At 36.6% G+C, this 27,985-nt stretch overlaps 1 protein-coding gene across 14 annotated transcripts in view; it reads right to left on the minus strand.

Annotated features, from left to right (window-relative positions):
* LOC123873604 (dual 3',5'-cyclic-AMP and -GMP phosphodiesterase 11) overlaps positions 1 to 27,985 on the minus strand; it is a 231,339-nt gene that overhangs the window by 118,601 nt on the left and 84,753 nt on the right. For 5 of the 14 annotated variants that reach the window (XM_045918498.1, XM_045918497.1, XM_045918495.1 and 2 more), the window contains one exon: positions 20,894 to 21,229. The exons of 4 other annotated variants lie outside the window; for them this stretch is intronic. In XM_045918498.1, coding sequence (XP_045774454.1) covers positions 20,894 to 21,026 — 133 coding nt within the window. In that variant the 5' untranslated portion in view covers positions 21,027 to 21,229. Of the gene's footprint in view, positions 1 to 5,336; positions 5,572 to 20,893; positions 21,230 to 27,985 lie in introns of those variants that run through there. 5 more of the 14 variants (XM_045918504.1, XM_045918500.1, XM_045918502.1 and 2 more) reach the window with 4 other exon arrangements.

The following is a 27,985-nucleotide window of genomic DNA, read 5'->3' on the forward strand; positions in this document are numbered from 1 at the left end:
GTATAAGGTATATGTGCATAACACTTTTATGTAGAACACTAAGTTAATGACGGACTGCGCCATCTTTATGTGTGATTTTTTAGTAAATTGATTTTTTCGTGCACACACTTTAATTTTTTTAATGATTTAGAAATTCATGGTTTTCGGACTTTTATTGTGTTATTTACCTGCCCATGATTCTAGGTCAACGGGGAGTACCCTATAGGTTTTCTTGAAAGGTGCGAAGGACAGATAGACAAATAGACAACAAAACGATCCTTTAAGCCTATAAGGGTTCCTTTTTTGTTTTTGAGGTCCGGAACCCTAAAAAGTCTAATAGTTATAAAAAATTTTCAAAAGAAAAATAAAACCGACTTCAAAAACCAAAAACACTAAAAAGTAGAAAATAATTTTTGTTTAGCTACACATGTAATGTACCTAGGTATGAAGTCGAGCGAGCATATTAAAACAAAATTAGAAATCCAAGAGTGAAGCTTTCCCGACTTCATACCTAGGTACATTACATGTGTAGCTAAACAAAAATTATTTTCTACTTTTTAGTGTTTTTGGTTTTTGAAGTCGGTTTTATTTTTCTTTTGAAAATTTTTTATTTCACAATTTTTAGTGGCCCCACTGTACTATAATATGCTATGTCCAGTTAAAACCCTACTGTTTACTAAGCTATTACAGTGATCGCGAGCAATTTGCTCTTATCCATTGAGGAGTTCTGTTCTCCATCTCCGAAGATATTCATCAGATCTTCACCAAATTTATATGGGACCACCTGCACAGTATACCCTTTCAAACAAAAAAAAAAATTTCCAAATCGGTCCAGGGGTCTTTGAGTAATCGGGGAACATACATAAAAAATAAAAAAAAAAATAAAAAAAAAAGATCCCGACGAATTGAGAACCTCCTCCTTTTTTGGAAGTCGGTTAAAAATACATAAATATAACTAGATGATCCTTCAGTTCCAAAATTAATTCATAGCCTGAAGTTTTCACTCGTGATTTTCTAATCTGACTTAGCAGCCACTGAGAAATAATTTGCTAAGTTTAAATTGCTTTGTGAAATTGTTTGTTAGTCAGAACTTTATAATAAGACATAGTCTTAAGACTCTATAATAGTTTGGGGTGCAGGCCGCAGATTATGGAGAATTTTAGGTGCACAAACGCATACCTACTTAGTTGCAATTATTATCGTCTTTGAAAACTAATAAAAGTTTAGATTTAGTTAATAACTTAATACTTAGATAGTTTAGTTAGTTAGTTAGTAGTAGGTATATTTTTGACGTGACAACGTCTTATAATTCGATAGAGCCGGCTGCACGCACGAAAAAACATGACTCATGCGGCGTTACCTCGCTCTGAGGCGTTCCATGTAAGGCTTGAAGTGCAAGCGAGAGCGCGGAACGAGCGACAAAGAAGCACAATCGGCCTTTGTTGTCACGTTCAACTATCGTCAGTAAACCGACTTTACAGACAACCAAGTTTTTTCAATACTCGATTTCTACGTCGACTAAGCTAGGCTTGCAACGGTCCTTAGTCGCTTATTCTGGCGAAAACCTAGACTGACGCTGTTTGTACCTATATAGCGTAGGCACTGCGATTAAACATTGCTCAAATAATCGCTTGCAGTAGTGGACGGCACTAGCTTTTACTCGCTGATAAGGTTGATGGAGAAACATTGTTGAAATTGATTCATATGATAAGAAACGAAAGATAAAATGAACAATTGTTGAGTATAAGTACGCCACTTTTAAAGGCTTAACAGGGCTCTCTCCGTCACTCGTTTCATACCATTTCATACAATCGCAGTTCCAATTTCATTTGAATACTAAGCAACCAAAGTCCATGAAATTTTCCGGACATATTCTAGAAACTAATATCTGTGTCTGTGGTGTTTTAGATTTTTCTAAAAATATGTAGTTTTAAAATTACAGGGGCTCAAAGATTTGTATGAAAATTTTAAGACCGCGTAACTTTGAAACCGAATATTTTAACAGAAATCTAGAAAACCACAGACATAGATATTAGTTTCTAGAATATGTTTGCAAAATTCCATGGACTTTGGTTGCTTAGTATTCAAATGAAATTGGAACTACGATTGTATGAAATGGTATGAAACGAGTGACGGAGAGAGCCCTCTTAATGCCAATCTTGATAAAACTAGTTCCATGAATAGTGTCAATATAGGAAGAGTAGTTATAGCGGACTATATCTATGTTTATTGTTTTATTTTATCATATCACTTATCGAACTCAATCAACTATGATCTCGATAACTGGTATCACCTACTACTTTTAAGCTCTGTAAGGTTAGATCGTCAATCTAACATAGCACCTTTACAGAAAAATCGACATCTAGGTATGTTTCTGAATCATAAAGGCAGAACTAATTTCTAATAATCAGATTTTTCGTAAACGCGTCGTCGTCATTTTCATCAAGGAGAAGAGCTCCATTTTAATTTAGAATATCTGTCTACTTTAATATTGGATTGGTTGCTATGCGAGAAAAATCATCACTAAACCCCCGATTTATCAATTGAAAGAAATAAATTACATAGATATGAGAAAGTTATTACGATTATTACTATTAATAATAATAATTAATTAGTAGGCATGGACGCGGTATAATATATTAACACTAGTTGTGCCTTGTTCACAAGTAGCAATCTCAATATATTTACCGGCGTTTTTTAAAAATTTCATAACTGGACTTACAGTGTTATATGGCTAGGTTATGGCCAATAAATACGATATAGGAAGTAGCCGGGCATACAGTGAGTAATAAATACAACTATCAGTTGCCTGTTTTATAGCGTTGTAAACCACGTAGGTAGTTGCCTAGATATTATGCTCACGTATCGTATAAATGGTAACTGGTTGGATACACTCATTTCTGTTGATAATAATGATTTTAATCGATTTTATGACGTCCTTTTACGAGGCTGTTAAAACGCACCAAGGTAGCGCTGTTCAGAAGATAGAGTTGCTTTTTTGCGTTAAAACAGCTCGCACAAATAGTTGAACAATTTTTTTTCTAAACCCGCTGAACAGCTGACTGATGAGCTTAAGGAGCCACCTCCTTGAGCTCAGGAATTGGGCTGATGAAGCGAAGGACCGTGTGTGGGGAGGGCACGATCTCGGAAAGGCCTAAGTATGTCCAGCAGTGGAAGTTACGGTTAGCCTCTACTACTAAACATAGATTGATGATTGCTACTGATTGATAGGTTGATACGAGCAACATATATAAAAACTAGTTTTTACTCGCGACTTCATCCCACACAAATTTCAAACCCCTATTTTATCCCCTTAGTGGTTGAATTTTCAGAAATCCTTTCGAAGCGGATGCCTTCGTCATATTAGCTAAAAGCCCATCCCGATCTGTCCAGTAGTTTGAACTGTGCGTTGATAGATCAGTCAGCCAGCCAGTCAGTCAGTTTTCTCTTTTATATATATATATGTATACTTAATAGAGTTACAAGGTAGAAGAAGAGAAGAAAAGAAAAATAAAGTGAGGCGTAGTGAGTTTATGTAGAAAAAGGCGTCGTGGTTGCGTAACTAATAGAATTCTCTTGAGACAATTGTTTAGAAACAATCTCGATCAGATAATTGTTTGATTGATTGCATCTATTTGACATCTGTGCATGGATACAGGTCAATCATCAATTTCCTCATTCAGTTCAATAAAAAATTAGATAATTGAGTTTCTGCAAATCGAATTCTTTTATTCGGCTTATTTTTTCAACGTTACTTCCTATACTTCACAGCTCCTTCAACTCTTTGAAAGAAACACTATGCCTTCAAGCTGATCCCATTAAAAGGTGAAGATCTAATTAGTTACTAATTAACATTTAACTTTAAATAAGTAAGCCTTCGCCAAGTATGCTGGTCAGTTTCAAACTGATACGTATTACGTACATTAGATCACATAGCTTAAATACACAGTGATCGCAAAACAGCAGTCCAATCTGTAGTTGCAACATGGCGGTTTGCGCAGGCCATAGACTAAAAGGATGACATACACTAGTTCGGCTGAAATTTGGCTTTGTACAATGCGCAGTAGCCAATAACACTACGGCTACATTAAGGTTAACGTCAATGCCCAACAACGCCATAATTATCGTGATAATCAACGCGTTAAAATGAGCGGCCACACTTGAATGATTAACGTCTAATGCCAATTGAATTGGAGTTAAAATCGTCTAAAAATGCCGTTTTACGTTGATCGTGGCTACATTTACGTTTAATGAGAAACGCCGTTGAACATCGCGTTTTTGGCCGTTAATGTGGCCGGGCATAATACACCTTATGTTTAGAGTATACTACTTGTTTTGCGTGCACTGTATATAAAACGATAATAGCCCGTAGTGATGCTATAAATAGTGCTGTGACAAGTATTTAAACGGTCTAATATTAGCTTTCACTGCCTCGGTCAGATGTTTGTGTATTCAATTGGACGTTTGATGGAGTTACTTTTACATTCTTCAATGGAAGATTCCTTTCTCGTCATTGCCGCTGCTATGAATTATTTAATGTGCAGGCCAGTGCGAGTGATGGGACTGCCAAATTCTTTGTTACATAAAGTGATTACGATCTTTATTTTGCTATCAGAAACCGTTTCAAAATTTAAAACATCTGACACTTCACATGTCTTGTTTTTATCGACTCTTGAACTTGAGTTATGGATATTATTCACTAATAATGTTAATCACTAACATAATTAACAAAAGAGAATGATTGACTGACTTACCATTATACAGCTCAAACAGATGTTTCCAGAAATACTCTAAAACTCAGCTAATCCTAGTATATCCGTATTGAAAGTACTTCTTAGGATTCCGTTGTAAGGAACCGCTGTAGGGACCATTCTATAGTTTCGCCCAGTCTATCTATCCGTCTGGTGTCACAATCATTTAAAAATAAACTACCATAAAGTTGAAATTTCTGTTATACTTAGAAATTCCATACTGCTATATATTCAACTACCATGCGACAAATCACGCTGATCCGTTGCTCCCTTGCGGCGTGATTGAAGGACAAACCAACAAATTAACACACCAATAAAACAACAAACAAACACACTTTCGCAGTTATTATATGGGTATAGTGATGCAAGGCAATGCTGAGCTGTATGTACACCCATTTGGGGTGGTGTCACAGATGATAATGTACATTTGTATGCTTTGTTTTTATCTGTGACACCAACAATAAATAAATGCATTTTCTTTCTTTCTTTCTTTCTTTCTTTCTTTCTGATGACTTCATTCACACCGCCGCGTACGCAAAGAGCAATGCAAAAAGCTCTATGCAAAGACATGTCAATCGTACAAAAGGACCTAGATAAGATACGTACTTTTCTTGTGGTGTAGACATGATCCGTGAAGGCGGCACATGCTCGCCGTCTGCCCCATGCGGGCGCTACCGCTTACTCGAACCCATCCGCGCGCTGCCGCACTCACTGACACTGCATCCCGATATCGATCACCGATTCATCGACTGTCGACACTTCATTTCACTTCACTATTTTGTTCAGCACAGCTTTTTTACATCTTTGATTTAAGACTTGATAGTTTGAACTTTGATACTAACTGTCGAAACATAATTTTAAGTTACAGTCATCGCAAAACAAGTAGACCAATCTGAAGTCGCAACATGACGGTTTGCGCAGGTCATAGACTTACACTGAATTGTTCTAAACAAGTTCAAAAATTAAAGAGGAGATTAAACTAATTTAATCACGAGACTATAGAATCTTGTAAATAAAATTAAAATAAGTTTTATCTCCACTTGATTTTTTGAATTTGTTTCGAATAACTCAGCATAAGGCTGAGATCTGTCGAGCATTGACTTTGCTCAAACTTAAGATAAAATTAAAACGAGACAGATCTTTGTCAGCGAAATAAACCCGTCTCGTTATAAGTCTATGTAAAGTCATAGTACGGTCTATAGATCCGAGGATTAAACACACAAGCCCGGCTGAGATCTGTTTTAGTAAAATGCGCAGTCATAGTCATCATGTTCATACTGGACTACTTGTTTTACACGCTCGATTTGGAGTAAAATTCTCTTGATTATCCCATAATTAATTAAAATATATTACGCAAAGAAAGTTTTTGCACAACCACAAATGCTGTAATTTAAGTAAGTAAATCCCTAAATTTCATCCTATAGTAATAAACGCGACAATCACTTCTAAAATACAAAACATCTACCTAGCTGAATTTTCAAAATCAAATTTAAAGTCGTCTCTATAGAATTTCAAATAAAATATTCAATAACAAAATGGTTTCGACTCGAAAGCAAAAATCGGCCGCGAAGCATCTCTTTAGGGGCCTCTTAACAACAAAGGCATCAGTTATGCAGATTTTAATCTTCTTAAAAATGGGAGCTTCGGATGTTGAGGGGTACCGGCGAAATGTCCATTAATATTCTGCTCTTTTCGTCAATATACCTAGGAATCTACTTAAAAGCTAGAAAAAATCTTTTGTTGAGGTTGTTTTTTTTTTTTCGCCACTTTAGGACCCAAATACCACGATTTTTTAAGCAACTTCCAAAAAAGGTGACCAATTCGACCTGTGATAAATACCCAGGTATGATCGCAATTTTCTTACTTCTGGCTAAACCGATTTCAAACCAGTTTTCAGTGACGAATAGCGCGACAAAACCTCGATTTTCTCGGCTTATTTTTGCGGAAGATTGTGCTCAAATAACTGTAGCCATAGCAATACGCTTGTGATGTGAGTATCAAATCTCAAATCGCTCTAACAAAGAGGTCGGTCCCATTGACTTTTATGTTTTTTACTCGAATAAATATAATATTATCAAAAGATCCTCGGATTCGGTTAAGTCACGGATCCGAATACATCGGCTTATCCTTTCGGGAATTTACATTTGCTCTCTAAACAGAATATTAATATCAAACTTAAAGCGCCAATGTTGCATCTCAACCCGCCGCGTTCAACACGTGTGAGGCATACGAAAAATTGAAAAAGAAATTACACTGCCAGAAAATTAATGTAACGCAGCCCCGTGGAAATCATAACAACATATTAACAATCTACGCGCACATTGGATATATTTTCAGGAAAATTAAGTATACTGGGGAAATTGATCAAGTGATCAATTTTCCCGGCAATCGGCTGTGCAGAGCTGGTTCCGTCCCATAGAACGAAGTACGAACGCGTCGCGTCGGTTAGCAATAACAAAATAGCTATCATTTATCAGTAAAATATTTTCTTTATAATTCAGAGCACAACTTTAAGGCAAAATTACAATTTTGTCCTGCTCCTTTATCCAACTGTCTTTTATATAAAGACACTTTTACTTATATCCTTACAAAATAAAAGAAGAAAACCAACTTCAATAAAAATGCTAATCGGAACGGAAGCCAGTGTGTCTCAGATTTCAAGTTTACTTAAACACTACTGAAACCAATCTTGATGAAATTTAAATGGACAGGCACAAAGCGCGACGGCAACTACATACACGAAGTCACACTGATCGCGTCATTTCTTGCCGTGTACCTAGATTTCCATGTACGATTGTCGTGTATGATTGCCGTGTAAAATTGCCATGTTTGATTGCCGTGTATGATTGCCGTGTACGATTTCCGTAAACGTTTGCCGTGTAGGATTTTCGTATACGATAGTTCATATACAAGTGTAAATTAAAAATTTTAACACCCCCGACAAGTGAAGGTTACAGTAACTAGAAAAGAGCTGACAACTTTCAAACGGCTGAACCGATTTTCTTCGATTATAGCTAAGAACACTCTCGATCAAGCCACCTTTCAAACAAAGAAAACTAAATTAAAATCGGTTCATTCGTTTAGGAGCTACGATGCCACAGACAGATACACAGATACACACACATCAAACTTATTACACCCCTCTTTTTGGGTCGGGGGTTAAAAATAATGGCTATAGATCTTAACCGTGCCCCGACCGTGCCCCGGCCGAGTCACGGCCGGCCCCGGCACGGGTAACGTAAATCGGCCTCTATAGTCATGTGTACACGCGCTGAATGACGTTCATGAATGGAGTTTGTAGTAGTATATCACTGTATGTTCTTATATGACACGATACGATCGGCTGCCATATGGTTTGGGATACGATGCCAAATGATCACGATAGGTAGTAAAGACTGCTGAGTCACCCAACTGATCTTATCACCTGATATAAATGACATCTACCTTATTTTGGTTATTTCTAAATTCTAACTACGCTTTCAGCAGAATTCCGAGAGAAAAAGGATGAGCGCAAACTTTAGTGTTGTTTTAAGATGGTAGCTGAAAAAAAAATGATTTCACACAATAGCAGATGTATATTTTTAGTACCTTTTAGCTTATCACCTACCATTTATTGGAACAATTATTTCTGATTCTCCTCTACTATATTATTTAAAAAAAATGGCATGTGGGTGAACTATTATAAAGTCGTTTCGATCGCTCTATCGAATCGCTTCCGTCTCGTGGTCGTTTAGCTTCAATACGTGTAATGGCGATCGATGTAACCTCGCTCTATGGTGCTATGGCTTAGTAAATATTCGCCCAGTCAATGAACTTTGGACAACTTTTTTCTGTTTTCACTACTTACTGAATATCGCCAATTGATAGTTAGTAGAACTTTTTTCAAGAATACTATGAAAATACGAGAGTAAAACAATAGATACCGCTAGGGCACTTTTTATTGCTAACCAAATTGATAAGTACTAAGTACGATGAAGCGAAATCAAAACAAATCTTAGATCTAGATAGATTCCTAGATCAAAATAGATAAGTTTAATATAGAACTCAATTTAGAAGATGGAGCACGTTCCCAACAACTCAAGTGCCATACCAAACAGCATTTGAAAATCGGGGGTTTCTCCCGTGGGGGTTGATGTGATAATTCAACAAACTACAAGTAGAGGTCGTATTCCAAATGGTAAACGTGGTTTGATAAACACGCGAGTTAAACTTGGCCTTGGATTTTAGTTTTTTTTTTTTTTTTTTTTTTTTTTTAAATTGTATAGACTAGCGCTTGGCTGCAATCAGACCTGCTAGCAAGTGATGATGCAGCCTAAGATGGAGCGCGCTTGCCTAGAAGGTGCCTATTCACTCTTGACTTGAAGGTACCCATATTATAGGTGGAAGGGAAAACTGACGCCGGAAGGGCGTTCCATATCCTAGCGGTTCGAATTAGGAAAGAGGAAGCAAATCGTTTCGTACGTGTTCGAGGAATTTCGACTACGTACGGATGCAGACTTTGACGATGCCTGGCAGTACGATGGTAGAAAGGTGAAGGAGGAACCAGGTCAAAGAGTTCTTGTGCACACTCTCCGAAATATATCCTGTAGAATACCGATAGACTGGCAACTTTACGCCGATGTTCTAAACTTTGGAGTTTAGTATTCATCAGTGCTTCGTCACCAATGAGTCTTCTAGCTCGGCGATCCACCGAATCCAATGCTTCGAGCTGGTACTTGGCAGAGCCATCCCATAAATGGCTGCAGTACTCCATGCACGATCGAACTTGAGCTTGGTACAGGGTGAGAAGCTGTTCCGGCGTGAAGTACCGCTTGACTTTGTTGAGGATGCCAAGTTTCTTGCCAGAAAGTTTCGATATAAATGATGGAAAGATCTAGTAAAACATAACGGATATAAGTTAACATAAATATCTACTCACAGATTTTGTAGTATTATGTATCCCACCAAAAACATTTCATGTAAAATGTTGCCAAGACTCACAAGTTCATAATGCTTTCACTGTTAAAAAGTTATGAGATCTCTAGTAGAACCAAGCCCCTAGCTGAGCTTAGAATTGCGCTGCCCATGGGACCTGTCCCAAGTCCAAAGTATATAGCTCTTAAATGCTCTTGAGTGTATCACATTTATAACAATAAAGAACAAATAACTCTACTTACAAGCTCTGATTTTACAAACCCTAAATCTTGGTTAAAAAAGGACGGCTTGGCCGTTTAATGTTCGTGGTACTTTTATCTGATATGACATTTAAGCCCGGAATAGCTTGTGCGACAATCATGAAGAATATTATAAATTAGTAATTGTCGAACAAACTATTCCTTATGACCTTAATATTATAATATGTTATGACATGTAATAGTTTCACGAACATTAAACGGCCAAGCCGTACTTTTTTAACCAAGATTTAGGGTTTGTAAAATCAGAGCTTGTAAGTAGAGTTATTTGTTCTTTATTGTTATAAATGTGATACACTCAAGAGCATTTAAGAGCTATATACTTTGGACTTGGGACAGGTCCCATGGGCAGCGCAATTCTAAGCTCAGCTAGGGGCTTGGTTCTACTAGAGATCTCATAACTTTTTAACAGTGAAAGCATTATGAACTTGTGAGTCTTGGCAACATTTTACATGAAATGTTTTTGGTGGGATTTCATTTCTTTTTGGCAGGTGCCTTAGATTTTTTTTTTGGATCTATTTTTTGTAGGTACCTACATCATTTTCATGGCCCGCTCTCTATCGTTACCTCTTTTTTTAAAAGCTTTTATTCCACTTGCAATGTATGTAACTATGTTTGTTTGGGTGGAATCTTGCAACTCAATTTTAAAGCAGATATATCAAATTTCAGTCTTTTAGGACTTCAAGAAACACATTTTTTAAATGTACAGACTGGGAAAAGTTTATTTTCCTGTTGTTTGAATGAAATCCTTAGCCTACATACCAAATTTCAGTCTTCTAGGACTTAGGGAAGTACTTTAGAACTTTTGACTAGAGGGGTTTTGAATGGCAATAAATCTGAAACCATAACAGGTAGAGAATTGATACTTGGTACGTTTGATAGGTCTGTCAAGGACATATTATCCTGAAAATATCAGCATTCTAGCGATAGACTTTACAAATAATTTGCTTCCCCCATACGTGGGAGTGGAGGGGGAAAATTTTGAATTTCTTAATTTTCCTGTAGTTTGTATGCAATTTCTAGTGTACACACCAAATTTCAGTCTTCTAGGACTTCGGGAAGTACCCTAGAATTACAGACTAGAAGTTTTGACTGTCAATAAATCTGAAACTATAAAAGCTAGACAATTGATACTCAATGCGTTTAATAAATCTGCCAAGGACATCTTATCCTGAAAATATCAGCATTCTAGCGACAGAATTTACAGATTTGCTTCACCCATAAGAGGCGTAGAGGGGGGGCATTTCCAATTTCTTAATTTTCCTGTAGTTTGTTGTCAATTTCTAGTCTACATACCAAATTTCAGTCTTCTAGGACTTCGGGAAGTACCTTAGAGGTTTTGAGTAGAGGTTTTGATGATCATCAGTGAGGGACGAAATCGGCGTATTTTAGGTATCAATAAATCTGTAACCATAAAAGCTAGATATTTGATACTTGGTATATTTGATAAATTTGCTGAGGACACCTTATACTGCAAATTTCAGCTTTCTAGCGTCATCCAGACCGAAGTTATGACGAGTCGAAAATACGGCGAAACACTTCGAGAAAAAGGTACGTAGCGCCCCGGCCGCCGTTTGGCTCGTCTTGGCGGGGGCACTGCCGTGCCCCCTGATATGTAAAACTTGCATGCTTATGAAATTATTAAAGTAAGGCAAGGTTAGAGCCTTTGTCGGCATAGAAAAAGATTGACATCTCATTCATCAAAATCGGCTGAGTAGTTTAGGCGCTAAGGTGCAACCCAAATAAATACAAACCTACATACATACATAGACTAAAATCATAACCCTTCCTTTTGGCTTTGCCGTAGTCGGGTAAGAGCAACACAAAATTATGGTGACCCTAGGAGCATTTAGGCCAGCCCGAACATATGACACAATGCGCGTAGGCAACACTAAACGACTATTAAGACCGAGTGCATCACAAATTGTAATTAATGACTTCTAAGGTTACAAAAGCTGTACGTCTCATCCTACACATAACGAACTGTTTTGCGTTTCGCTTGTTACAATAGTAAATTGACCGTATCTCTAACTGTACCTACCTATGTGTCAGTGTATAAATCACGTACTTTATCGAACTAGACATCAACTAAGTAATTTAAAAATTTGTACCTAGGTATCTTGGATATACAGACTACTTATAAGTAGGTTTGGCCCGATGTCATCTTCTAGAACAAGGTTCTTAAAAATGGTGGGTTCCCAACGAGTCACGCCAAACCGAGTAACAGTGTGACTCGTTGGGAATTTTTCGAAAACATGGTGTCTGTTTATACATAGATCACTCCTTATAACTCTCGACCTGCCTGTCGAAGGTCTATAAAATCGGTTCAACCGTTCCAAAGATCAGCCCGAACAAACAGACAAAAACATGTTGGAGATATTTGGGTACCAAGATTCATGGAAAATGATAGGCTTTCATGAACACTCTCATGCGCTTATTGAGTAAATAAGGTTGAATTTCCAAAAAATCCTTTCTTAGTATGTGCCTATACATTATAACTCATAATTTAAAAAAACTCCCGACACAAAAACCTCTATAAGAAAACTAGAAAAGAGCTGATAACTTTCAAACGGCTGAACCGATTTCTTTCGATTATAGCTAAGAACACTCTCGATCAAGTCACCTTTCGAACAAAAAAAAACTAAATTAAAAATCGGTTCATTCGTTTAGGAGCTACGATGCCACAGACAGATACACAGATACACGCGTCAAACTTATAACACCCCTCTTTTTGGATCGGGGGTTAATAAAAGGAGCCTAAAAATTGTCAAAATTTCAAGTTCCTATCCCCATCGGTTTGGACTGTGCGTTGGTAGATTACTCATCAGTCAGTCAGTCAGAACAACTCTTTGTATATAATTACTTACCTATTTAGAGATTTAGGTACCTAAATCTCTAAATACTACGTAATCCTGTTTATTTAAAAGAAATTCAAAATTATATTTTTGGATTCCTATTTCATTACCTTCTTACAATCAATAGACAGATACTTTATTATGGCACTTAGAATTTTTTTGATTATAACGAGAATTCATACCTACCTAACTTAATTTATGGAAGCCATATTATGTAAGCGTGTTCTATATTATAAGGGCTCATGAGATTTCTACCATGTTGTATACTTGTATGGATTCTCCCATAGTCTATTAAAGTATTTTATTTAAACTGAAAAAGGATTTAATTAAGCAGGCTTAATGTCAGCGATCCTCACTTTATATAACAAATTAGATTCTGTCACATATGGATACTAGTTGATGCCCGCGACTTCATCCGCGTGGATTTAGGTTTTCAAAAATCCCGTGGCAACTATTTGGTTTTCCGGGATAATAAGTAGTCTATGTCCGTCTCCAGGATGCAAGGTATCTCTATAACAAGTAGATGAAGTTCGCAACTTCGTCCACGTGGATTCAGGGTTTTAAACTTTTCGGGAACTTTTCAATTTTCCGAAATAAAAGTAACCTATGTCCTTCCCCGGGATGCGAAATATCTCTGTACCAAAGTTCGTTAAAATCGGTTAAACTGTTGGGCCGTGAAAAGCTAGCAGACAGACAGGCAGACACACATTCGCATGTATAATACCTATTAATATGGATTATTGCATGATTTATAAATGGCATGATTTGCAAATGTCGGAATATTGTACAAAGTGTAATAAAACTTTTTATTAGCCGAGTTAACATGTTATGGTCTAGTATGCTAATAAAAATATACGTACAACATAATAAATACGAGAATTTATCAGCGCTAAGCATACATAATATTCTTAATTTAAAATCAAGTAACCAAGTAGGATATTATATAACACCATTGCTTTGAATACAATACTAAAGTAACTTATTATTACCTTGATTCATAAAGAATATTGGTTAATTTATGGTCAAATAGTAAAATATGGGCTAGTTATTAAACACAGCGGTCTATGTTTATCATGGTTATCAGTGCAGATAAGGAGAAATTCAATACAATATAGCGCCCACGCTTTTAGTGCCTTTACCGACATCTGTAATATACCTACTTAAAGCACGTAATGGAATATATCATTCATTGTCATCATATCAACCGATTGCTACTCCTGCGGTCCACTACTGAGAACGGTGCAGTATGCAACGGGTTTCCCGAGGCGACAAGGTAACGCAATCTGTGGTGCCAGCTGCGAATACTAAGCAATTGAAATCACCAACATTATCCAAAAAGAGTAATAAATACCCTTTTATAATATCGAATATACTGTAATATACTCAAAGCCAGTAAGTAATGAGATTCAATTTTCAAACATAGGAACACAAATCAATTCCACACAAAGACCTCAGTATAATTTTGTCCAGTAATAGACTACAGGCCCATGTTCAAAAATGGATGGGTCATATGAACCACCAGGTGACGTATACAGGACGATATAAGAGCATAAAATAATACGATTCAGCACTATGCCGTCATTTGTAAGCTGTCCAACAGAGTGCTGGTGAGAATTCAAAAGTGCAGGTAGAGTGAGTACATTTTGGTCATATATTTTTGTACGGCATTTTTACCATCGATAGATCCATGAAAAATAATAAGAAAGCGCGCAGTGCCGTAAAAAAATGGTGCGCCACAAAGTCAGTAAATTTTTTGATTTTCTGACCTTTTCCGGGGTAAATTTGGTCATTTAATTCTGTACGGCACTAGTTTCATACTGTTTCAATACAGCCTCTAATCCATTATTCCGCAACGCCGTACAAAAATCATGCGACAAGGAGAAAAAATTGAGGGTAGCAACCCCCTCTCTTTCCGTGGTCCGGGGGGTGATTTGAAAAAGTACGGCTTTGGTTCCAAAACATTATCTAGCACTCAAAAGTACTATTAAAAATAATGCCGTCAAAAAATTAGTGTTCATTTGAATGTGTATCAATAATTATCTTAATTTCATGGTATACTTGATTTTTAAAGCTGTAAAATCATTTGACTCTGTACGGCAACTTTTTTTTTAACATGATAGTGTAAAATACTATTGTTGTATAGTATTGCCGTTCAAAAGAAACTGTTCTAAAAAAAATTATAGAGAAATACAAAAACTGAAATTTTTCAAATTATTGCAAAAGTTTAAATATTCATAGATTAATAAAATATAGCAATTTTCTACGCTTTTCCCTTGTTTTAAATAGTATTAAGATAAATAAATTAGGAAAAAATTATGCCGTACATTTTAATGCAGACCATATCTTTTAGGCTGATGAAAATGACGCTACCATTTTAAGGGTGTAGTACTTTATGGCCATCTGATACTGTACGGCATTAACATATTTTTGAAGAGAACAATTGATAATATGATAAAATCACTATGCCGTCTAACTGAAGTGAACGGGTGTGTATATAATATCCACATCCCCTACAAACCTTTGGACCAACGAAAATGTACGGCATGTAAAAAAATATTATCTATGCATAAAACACTTTCAAAATAAATTAATTTTATGTTGTTTCAAATCATCCCCCGGACCACGGAAAGAGAGGGGGTTGCTACCCTCAATTTTTTCCCCTTGTCGCATGATTTTTGTACGGCGTTGCGGAATAATGGATTAGAGGCTGTATTGAAACAGTATGAAACTAGTGCCGTACAGAATTAAATGACCAAATTTACCCCGGAAATTGTCGGAAAATCAAAAAATTTACTGACTTTGTGCGCACCATTTTTTTACGGCACTGCGCGCTTTCTTATTATTTTTCATGGATCTATCGATGGTAAAAATGCCGTACAAAAATATATGACCAAAATGCACTCACTCTACCTGCACTTTTGAATTCTCACCAGCACTCTGTTGGACAGCTTACAAGTGACGGCATAGTGCTGAATCGTATTATTTTATGCTCTTATATCGTCCTGTATACGTCACCTGGTGGTTCATATGACCCATCCATTTTTGAACATGGGCCTGTAGTCTATAAATAAACCTACGCCTGTTGTACCTTCTCAGTAATATCTTGGATGAATTAGTGTTAAATTCATCCAACAATAATATACACAAAACAAGTAATGAGATTCGTAATTCGAATGCTTCCGCGGTGCAGAATGCAATGGGTCCCCGAGGCGACAAGGTAACGCAATCTGTGGAGCCAGCTGCGAATAATAAGCAATTCGTTATGTATTCATCCGGGAAAAATCGTGCGCCGCCCGCCCCAGGTACACGCCTTGAATTAGGAATCGACACTGAAATGGACATACACAGTTGGACATACAAGTACGCTGGAAGAGTGCGGTGAATATAAACTTAGTGATACCCGCGCAACCGCCAGTCCGTTGAGGAACAAACACAGGTTTTAGTGTGTGCAAGCCCCACATAACCCCTCCGTTTCCCCTGACGGAAGGGTATGCGTTAGGCATTTCCTGTGTATAAAAAAAAGTACGATGGAAGACGTGTGCTATACAAAATCACAATTATTTTTGTCCCAATTCGAAGCGCTCCAACGAGCGCGCTGGGAACTAAAATTGACTGTTTCTATCGAAATCGGCTACATGTTGACACTATGTAGACAGATGTCTCATCAGCTCATCATTAATACTTTGTTGCGATTGCGCTCACGTGAAATTCAAAATCAAATTGCTTCAAAAAGAGGTCGGCAATCCCAGGTCCAGCGTGTATTTATAGAGGTCCACGGGAATCAGTGACAACGCTTTGGTTTCACATATTTCATATACGTAATTTCTTTTTTGGTTCACAATAATGATTATAATATCTTTAGGGCTGCCATAGAAATCTTTTTACGTTGATACATTACACAGGATTTTAGGCCCAATTTTGAAACTTACCTACTTATTACAAAAGTTTTAGACACTTAGACATTTTCTGAATTTAGGCGTTTGTTTTATAGATAAGAGACACTGTGGGGAGGTATTAACTGAAACTTTATAAAATATTTGCAGTCTCTCAATCTCCACCTTTTACGCTCTTCGATTTTACGAAATAGTAAAGTAATCTTGGAGCAATATTTACTAATCTTCGGATTTAGGTTACCAGCTACACACACATTTAATTTTAACAAATTCCATACGATTTAGTTAAAATAAACCACTGGCGCGTGGAATAATTTACGAGTATATCCCTGAAGATACCACTTCTTGGCGCCAGAAGCCATAAATTTTGCGAGTCAAAGCATTAAAATCTCGTTAAAACGCTATCCAGTATCGGCAGACCCTGGCACCTAGTAGTTACAGCTCGTCGACTCCGACTGTGGGTAATGTAACGTAATGAAATAACCCAGAACGCACGATGGACCCGTCGCGTCGCCATCGCCAAAGCGCAACAAGTGTGTTCACTCAACAGATCGCTAAACTAATCGGGCTGGCTAATCGAGTGGAACGCAGAAAAATGCAAAAAATTAGCGCGTGAGCTTAGCTGTTCACCGTTTGTTTACTACTCATATCCTGTCTGTGTTTTTATTCGTATAACATAACTTTAACTCGTATAACATAACTCTAAAGAGCAGATGTACAATTAATTGGATAAATTGCTGTATAAATTAATGCTTCTCATGATATTTTTTTGGTTATACAATTATACATATATTACCTTTATGATTTTGATTATTTCATCGCCGGCTCATTAAGTGATTACTGACCGAATGTCTCCTCTCAGAATGAGATTTTCGTTATATGTAACGTAACGTCCGAAACGGTTCCTTATTCCAAGGTCCTTCAGCCATCATAATATTTTGACCTATGATCTCCAGTCCATACCTACTAATTATGGACCTAACCAATGCTAAAGATGCTTGCACTATTACTACAAGTAACTGGTTAGGTAAGAGATTTAAAGTCAGTCAAAAGTCGCAAGTGATCTAATGGGTCTCGCAGTATTTAACTGGTTTCACTCGTCCAGAAAATGATACAGCATTGGACAACATAAATGCTTAAATGCAGGCACATGATGAGGCCTCAACAGACTGTTACCGAGTGGTTATCAATAACACAAATAATAAGTTGCTCAAGCTATTTTCTCACTTGTGACATGTTTCAAAGCAGTAACCAGTTAGAAATTATATTTTATTAGATTATCTAATTGGTGTTTTATAATGATAGCTTTTAATAAACGAACCGTTAAACTTTTCGTTGATTATTATTTTTAATAAATACGTTGTACAGTATTTTTTTAAAGATGTTCAACTTTTTATGTATTTTCACGTTAGTTACCACATTTAATACCTCTGTGAGTCTTAAACAAATACAAGTAATATCGAGCATATAATTTATGCAAACTTAAAAGATACGGAATATCATTAAACGTATGTAAAAAATATGTATGACTTTATTCATCATTTTCAAGCGAACCTGAATATAAATGACCTGTTACTGCAAACCAACACAGTTCAACTATATACTACAAGCCATATAGCTATATTCCGGTTCAGTTTGAACCTATCACGGAAACTGCAGTGTAGGAATGTAGGTACTAGCTACTGAGAATCGAATGAGTCAGAGTCTGGATGCATTCACGTTTAAAACTTCTTTTTATTTTCTCGTCTCTACTGTAAAGGAAATGTTGTATTACGCTCGATTGATCCGAGGATTTGTTGAGGTAAGGAAAAAGTGAAACTTGAAAAGCATCCTTGAGTTCTATAGGCCGAAAAGAATTAATGCCATTGTCAACGCAATTTACCAAGACAATGGACAATGGAGGCCGTGTTTGGATGACACCTAATACGTTATACATCGATTGTGTGATGCGCATTGTTAGTTATTTATTGTTTTTTTAAATGTTTACTTAGACAGAAATCATGTTCGTGTGACAAACAATCGAGCAGGCTAATTACATGAACTCATGAAGATCTATGAGCTCATAGCTAGAGCAAACTTAATACGTCACCGACTATTGAGGAATTAGTTTATTCCCCCTTGAATATCCCCCATATCGTAATTCGTAGTTTTGAAGGAACTCAGTAGCTAATAGTAATGCTGTGATTACATAATACTACCGGGTTAGATATTATTAACAGTAATTTGAGAGTAATTTTATCGGCAAGGCTAACAAACAATCAAAACAAACCACGACTGTAGGGATTTTGATCGATCAGACTATAACGTGACCAGACAGCGGTCCAAAATAATAATCATGAAACAACGACTGGACTTCGGACATAGTGCATTCATTAAAAACGTGATATATAACGAATCACCTCAATTAGTAAATAAATGAATCGATCAAATTGATTAAAAAATATCGACTCTCTTTACCTTGGATATAGTCTAAAGAACAGCGTTTGCAACAGTAATCAAAATACAAAAATAAAAACTAATTAACAATATAATGTTATAAATCAGAAAGTGTCTGCTTGTTTGTACTTTTTGTACCAATTCTTTATTCAAACGATTTCAACGTTATATCAAATGTACTCGATATAAAATACATAGTATTCCATGCAAAATAACGTATTAATCGAGAATTAAAAACTAGAAAAGAGCTGATAACTTTTAAACGGCTGAACCAAATTTTTTGGATTATAGCTAAGAACACTCTCGATCAAGCCACCTTTCAAACAAAAAAAAGTAAATTAAAATCGGTTCATTCGTTTAGGCGCTACGATGCCACAGACAGATACACAGATACACAGACACACAGATACACACGTCAAACTTATAACACCCCTCTTTTTGGGTCGGGGGTTAAAAATACTAAATCTAAGCGCACGAAGTGACGGCATTAGCAATTGACGAAATAGAAACTAAAATTGAAACAATGTCAAACATCAGCAAGATCGTATTGCTTATCAGTGAAATCCCTCAAGAATATTCACTATTTCCATCATATTACATAATGTAGAGATACACACTAATAGACGTCGGCTAATCGAGCAACAAGAGCAAGGAGCGAGCTAATGCCGCGGAATGCCGCCGCAAGGTCGGGAGCATTCATCAACCGACGCCCGTCTGAGGTTTCCACGATATGCCTATCCTTACTTAGAGCCTTACTACTGATAATAATGAATGAACGTACAAATAATGTCATCGATAGCTTTATTTTAGTCAATTTCTAAACTTGGTTCTTTATTATGCTTTTTCTAAAAAATTGCTAAAAGATTTATAAAAGGATTTAAACGTCAGAACCAAATACATAAATTTATTTTTGAAAAATCATGTAATGTAAGTTTATACCAAGTTTTGGAGGTATTGACCGTTAAAAAGATGTCGTATGAACAGACAATTCTGGAAGTAACATTAGGGCATATTTGTACAACGTCAGTAGGATAGGATGACGACTTGGATGAATTAACCACAGAAAGTACTTTAATGATCGATGTACGTAAATCAAGGGGAAGTAACAATTGGGCCTGCAAAATTTGAAATAAACTAATTAAGAAACTAACAAACTAACTTACCCTAAAAAGGAGGCTTAGTACAATAATTGATTCTTACTTATAGCTACGTTTTTCTTTGTAAAAAAACACTATTCAAGATATAAACGAAGTACAGAAATACATGAGTTATCATAGCAATCGACTGAATCGTTTATTCATTCGAATAATATTATGATGGCAATTTATGAAAGTGGAGGAAAATACTGCAAATGCCACTCAACAGACTTTAAACTCAGCAGACGCGGTTATTTTTCAAAACAAAAACAATGAACGTTTTCAACGTTCAAGGCTGCGCGCAATTTTAGTTCTAATGACTGGAATTTTCCATTATTAACTGATCATTATTTAAATTTAACCGCGATCAAGGTGTTGATTAAAAAAATAAATTATGTAAATACTATCATACTTATATTGCAGATAAAATAACACCAGTTTGTTAATAGATCAAAGGTTCTTGACAGATCCTTTATTTTAGCGATATTTATTATTCGTAATTATTTATTTAAATTTATTATAAGTACATGGTTATTCCACTAGTTTAAGTATTTTGGTTTTTAATTTTGATGTTCAATGTTTTTGATACATAAAAACCTATTCTAATGTTACCACGTCGTAGCCAAATGGGTAAGAAATAAAAATTAAAGCAGAAATAAAAGAATACTATACCGAAGCATTTTCTAACGAGTGGGCAATTCATCAAGTACTTCCAGGGTGTGTGCGGAGGATGTTTTTTCTTCTTGCAGCTCCTATGCGAGGGGTGGTGGCACCGCTCAGGGGCCCTGCTGTTCTTCGTGAACATTCCGAGTACCCCCTGACACTTCCATAGACTGTCACATCACTGGCACCATTGACACTACTGACTGGCAAACACTACGCGCACTACGCGCACTAGTCGCCGATTCCAACCACTCACTACCACTAATCACAAAGAATAACCACTAAAAGGTCATCTGTAGCCATCCCCCGCCCAGCCAAACACTACACGGGTGCAGCGGGCATTAACTGCAAAGAAAAGAAAACAAAAAAATGTAATAACACCCCTCCCCAAAGAAAACAAAAATAAACAGGGTAATAAGACTGGTAATAAAGTAGGACAGACATATTGAATAGTTCTCGTTAGGTGTTCCATAATCTAAGCTTCCGCTGTCGCTCGTCATGAAAGAACGAAACAAAAAATATACGGCAGCTACTTTTTGTACTCGCAATGCGCCGTTATGAGATGAAAGTGAAGCATGTCACTGTTCCACCAACGTACTGACACGATTTTTTATCAGTGTACACGATCTATTAGCGTCGTGTTAAACTTGAGTATCCTTCAATTGGCTGAACAAAGACAGATATTGGCATTTCGAGGAATCGAAATCCGTGACATTGAATTCATACTTGAAGTGTTACACGCAAAAACCGATACAGGTTTTAAATGTGCAAAACAAATTGCACATAACTTTCATGTTACCTTAGCAAGTTAAGATGGGCAGATGCTCGTTGGATCTGGTTGTGGTTACATCGAAGGAGAAACAAAAGTAAAACCAGTTTAGATACCGTTTTTAAGTCAAATAACTAAGGGGCGCGACGTTAGTAGTACGAAAAATCAGCAAGGTCATTCGTGTTAGTGATGTTTTTGGCTAGCCGAATTGTTTCATAATAATTACAAGTCAAATTAGCTCGATTAACTACAACATATGAGTATGTTAGTAATAATAATTATCGTGTTAGAAGACTGTTGGTATGAGTACGAGTAACTGACGTGAACAAAAAATTTAAATACAAATTCTTACATACTAATGAGTCGTTCGCACGTTTTTAATGGACGTAGAACAGCGTAAAATAGCTATAAGTATGCATACTGTAAGTATAATATCACTCTACGCTGGATCTATTAAAGAGCGTACTTTGACTTTGATCAGACTTCAGACCCAGTTAAAATGAGATAAAATGCAGCGATATGTTTCGTTTTAACAGTGCTCTAACAGTCTAAAGTATCAAGTAAGATCGCTTTTACTTCTTACGCATCAACGTGCAGCTTAAACTGCTAGGTCTGGAGAGATATTGCAGAAGTAGATTCCCTCTACTGATTTTAGGCTTCGTTGTTAAACGACAAAAAATAACGTAACAGGACCAAATTTATTTTAAATCACCATATTAATTAATATGGTGATTTAGAATGGCCGTTATTTACATTATGATTGATTCCCTCTCTAATAAATTACACTATTTCCTAACGTTCATATTACATGACTTATTTAATTCATACTCATTCATACTCGATGATTAATGATGAGACTAAAGATACAAAACACATGAAAAGAAAAGAGACAGCGCTCTACCAATGTGACAAACGTGTCGTAGTTAAGTCTTCAATTTAGAACCTAATTAACGTATCTAATATCTACTTATTCTATGTCTAATATATCTTATTCTTTGATATACAATATGAATTTTTAATGGTCGTAATATTATTGTTACTAACGTAGGAAAGGGTTTTGCGAAATTCCAACAAGTTTTATAAAAAAAAAAACGTCAACGGCAAGAAAAAATCTAGTAATCATATGAAAATCGCCAGCGTATTTACCATGTATTTACCGTTCATAGCAACAATGACAGACATTAGAATTTAGAACATACAGGAGTAGGCACGTCAGAAACACTATTTGGGAAACAAGTCATTTGTCGACGGACTTGTTTGCATGCGGTCACAGAGAGGACTGTAGAAGGTCAAGGCATCTCCTAGGATCTAGACCATAGAACACAAAACCTACCACACTCAGGCATGGATTTCGTACCGTTATGAGCATGTATCCATTGTAAGATATAGATAACTAGATAATGCCCGCAACTTCGTCCGCGTGGATTTAGGTTTTTTAATAATCCCGTGGAAACTTCTTGCTTTTCCGGGATAAAAAGTGGCCTATGTCCGGCCCCGAGATGTGAGCTAACTCTGTACTATCGGTTAAACGGATGGATCTTTAAGAATCTCGTGTGAACTCTTTGATTTTCCGGAATAAAAAGTAGCATATGTCCTTCCCCGGGATGTAAGCTAACGCTGTACCCGTCAAAATCGGTTAAACTGTTGGAACGTGAAAAGCTAGCAGACAGACAGACAGAAACACTTTCGCATTTATAATATAGTATACAGTATAATAGTATGAAGTATGGATTAACAGAATCGGTGAAACAGGACAGGAATATGCCTAATACGCTCTTAGAAGTTGTGATACAAGAAACTGTACTGTTTGAAGGTGTTCACACTGCGTCATGCGAATAAGTACTATTGCCGCCGCGCACAATAGAGTAACATACTATTCCTTGTATTCCAACATCCTGAAGGAGAATTAGAGAGCAGAATACACAACTTCAAGTCTTTCGAAAGTCATCAATGCATGCAATGATTAATTTTTAGGGTTCGTCAAGTCAACGAAAAGTACCATTTAGGTTTTCTTGACAGACACGACGGACGGACGGACAGACGGACGGACGGGCGGACAGACAGATAGACAGACAACAAAGTGATCCTATACGGGTTCCGTTTTTCATTATGAAGTACGGAATCCCAAAAACCTACTGTTATTTCATAATTTTAAGTTTTCCTGCTGTCCATACTGACTACCGTTTTTTTTTTCAAACTTCCAATTCTGTATAAGTAGATGTGGCCCTCATGTGCTAAGACCATTTTCCTCGAAGATGCGACTTGCGAGGCCTATCGATTAGCTTCTTATAGCCTTGTATACTTGTATGGAGTTATATAAGTACAGGCTCGACCAGGATGATTCACGTTAGACCAAATACGGTGGTCGTTCCAATGTACGACCTTTTGTTTTTGCAAGAAACCAAACCGGATTCAAGGCACGCACTTCTCTACCTATATCTTTCTCCGACAAACTTACAAGAATATTTTTTGTACTAGAAATGATTGTTTCTAATTATATTATCACTGTCTGAATTCTGATCTCCTGATTGAGATTATAGATTATGGATCGGAGAAAAGAGACCCCGCAGACGTAGCATGATAATATGTCTGTCTGACCAGATGTAAGAAACTGTCGATTCTGTTATACCTTCAGTACGGCCTCCAATAAAGAAACCTGGCGCAACATCGTGAAGGAAGCGATATCTCAAGGGAGCCATGATCCTCAAAGCTGAGGAATCGACGCGAGAAAAAGAGAAAAAATAATATATCTGTTAAAATAACCAACCGCCCTTTGGTATCTCTATATATATAGCCTCTACCTAGTATCAATATCTCAAATGATTTCCTGCTTTGCTACAGATTGCACTAGTAAAGATTGTTATTATTTTTCACTGATTCAGTTAATTTAAGGACTTAGTTGTAAAAATAAAATCACTACCCATATTTTATAAATTCAAAAGTGTGTTTGTCTGTTAGTTTATCGGTTCGTTGGTTTGTCCTTACAGAATAACGGATCGACGTGAATTCTTGCATGGATATAATTAAAGACCGTAAGAATGACATATGCGTCTTTTTATCCCGGAAAATCAAAGAGTTCACACGGGTTCTTCAAAAACCTAAAACCACGCGGACGAAGTCGCGGGCATCAGCTAGTCAACCATATTGAAACATAACTTAACATCGCGTTCATAATTTCCAACACTTAATAGACAATGAAAATTCAATACAGACAATATCCCATCCCAGACACAAATAACGATTTCCGAGACCACACAGATGTTGCGGCTTCGATAGCCAAGCTCGTATAAACTGACCGTTAGGTGGAACTTGGGAGTTGGGGGGTAGATGTTCATTCATCTGAAGAGTGACGTCATAACGGGGTCGTGCCCTCGCAGTTGGCGACAGAAAATAAGCGCCGACAAAGGACTTAGAGCATGGAAACTGCTCCATACATATCAACCTAAACGTATTAACATCTAAACTTCTCAATACTTTAGGAGAATACTTTCGTAAAACCGTAGACGGTGGAAGGATTGTAGCGGATTTTTATCAGGCTAATGCATTTATAATGTTCTTTAAATGCATCCGTCGTCTCCGAGACGCTAGTCAGCTGTACCAAAGCACTTTCAATTGCGCTTCTATGTATGGAGAATAGTCGCTGGATCGGGGTAACTTGATATTGCTCCGTTTTAAACCTAAAGTTTTACGTAAGATGCAAGTATTTCTTTGCACAAAACTATTTTTCTAACAATACTCAATTAGTTACCTATCTAGTAACAAAAAAAAAGTAGGTATTACTTACCTACTTTTTTTATTTTTTTTATTTCTCGTTTAAAGAGCTGGGTCACTAGTGTGACCATGTGGCTCTGGTAGGTCCATACCATCCTATATCAAATACCTACTTGCTGGGTTTTATTCGAAGCAATAGTTTCTAGCTTTCTAATGAGGTAAGGTGGCTTTTATATATAGAGAATAATCGCTGGATCGGGGTAACTTGTTATTGTTCCGTTTTAAAGCTAAAGTTTTACGTAAGATAGTATTAACTACTATTGAAAACTTTAAAGCAAGTTTTTCTGTACAAAAATACACTTGAAACAATACTCAATAGTTTCAGTTACCTATCTAATACCTACTTGCTCATTTATTTTTGATGAAGTTTGGGTTTTATTATGAGCAATAATTATGAGACCTAAGCACTTTCAATTGCGCTTTTATGTATAGAGAATAGACAACAATACTCAATAGTTTCAGTTACCTATCTAATATCTACTTGCTCTTGTATTTTTGTTCCTGTTTGGGTTTTATTAAAAGCAATAATTACAAAGCAGCTTTGATTAGGCGAAGAGATAGATATTGTTCGGTATTAAACTCTTTAAAGTATAACTAACTAGTAAAAATTATATTATTAGCTACATTTCAGATCCTAAGCTTTTCCAAGTGACAATGACAGAAAAAAAGCGGCGATAGTAGACTCTTTCAAGTTAGTGCGATAAGTAACTAACTGGTAGGTATACTAGGTGCCTTTACCTAAAGGATTTCCAGTTGACAATGATAAAACTACAGTAGGTACATACGCGAAAACTAATCGGTTCGTAGAGCGATAAAGTAGCACCGGTGATAGTGTTTGTAACAAAATGTTTCGACGAGGGCGTATCGATTGAATTAATGAGATGTGGGCACACGTGTGGTCCGTGTGTAGAGTTGTGGGCGCGATTACAAACGACCAACTTATCGAATAAGACTGTTTTTACGACCGCTTCATAGCGCAAGTGTGACTAGAACAATAGAAGATTTTTTAAGCGTTGTGCAACATTTTTTGGCTATGTACTACGGCTCCACTATCGGTATTGGGCAAATGATTCAAGTCCGGGCATACGATGGTTCGGCATTCGGCAAACCAACTGGCCACATTCGGGATATTTGAACACTCGTCAAACCCAAAACATACACCGTTTTGGGTTTGACGAATGTTCAAATAAGTCGGGCAAATCAGTCGGCCGGTAGATTCGATATTTTGTGTTCTTTCAAAAACACGAATAGTCCTGTGGTATATTATTATATATCCTGGCAAAACAAAGAGTTCCCGCAGAATTAAAAAAAAAACACTAATATCTATCTGTGGTTATTGCGGCGCATAATGTAATAAAAATGCCATGTACATTCATTTTATAAGTTTAATAAATATAAATAAAATAAATAAATCAACGCTTACCTATAATTATATTATACGCTATTCGAGTTAGTGCGAATGTACGTAATGATCGATTGCCGCCGGTCACACAATTCGCGAATCACAAATCATTGGACGAATTCCGATAGTGGTGCCGTACCATTAGAATAATCGCATAGCTAATGCGTGTGTGAGTATTTTGGACACGTAGATGATAAAGACGGAAAAAACTAAGTGTCTGAATACAATCCAATGGATGGAAGGTTTTCTTCGACTGAGGCACTCTTATTAGGATAATTGTAATGAAAGAATGGACATACGAGTGTTATAGCTCTGTCAACAATAGGCCGATGAATTGCTTTTAAGTAAGACATAATTGTTATGGCACCTACAATAAACTTAAGTGTAAAGAATAATTGGATGTATTGGATTGGTGAGCGAAGCAAGCGATATAGCTGTTCAGCAAGTGATAATAATATGTCCTGTCCTGAGACCGTAAAAGCCTTAGGAGGAGAATACAATTTGATGTTTCAATGATGCCTATTTAAAATCAATACGCAATCACTACTTACCCATATTATAAATGCGAAAGTGTGTTCGTTTGTTGGTTTGTCGATCAATCACGCCGCAACGGAGCAACGGATCAACGGGAGTTTTGCATAGATGTTTTCGTATTTAAAGACGTCATTATAGGCGGCAAATATTTGTCCCGAAAAATCAAAGAGTTTTTAAAAACCTAAATCCACGCGGACGCAGTTGTGGGCATCAGCTAGTATAAGATAGGTATTAGGTAAGTACATAAGTAATACAAATACGCAGAAACTAATTTATCAATAGGTACCTACTTAAGTAATTGGAAAAGTATTACATTTACCATCGATATTTAATGAGAAAGAATGAATTATACAATTTTAAATTGTAAATGGCGTCTAAATCGACACGTCATTGTAAAACAGCAATAACTGTTGATTATGTAGTTTGTAGGTATACATAATATAATGACGAAGGAGGCTTGCCGCGATAACGCGAGGTCAAACATCCAATAAAACAGTACACAACGCCACTTTATTCATTAATATGATTTACCTACTTTCCGAGCCGACTGACTGAGCTCTCATTTAAGGAATGTTTAAAACGATCTCTTTAACGAGACCCAGACGAAATTTCCGCTTGGCATGCG

This window comes from Maniola jurtina, chromosome 17 (genome assembly GCF_905333055.1).
Source record: "Maniola jurtina chromosome 17, ilManJurt1.1, whole genome shotgun sequence".
Lineage (NCBI taxonomy): Eukaryota > Metazoa > Arthropoda > Insecta > Lepidoptera > Nymphalidae > Maniola > Maniola jurtina.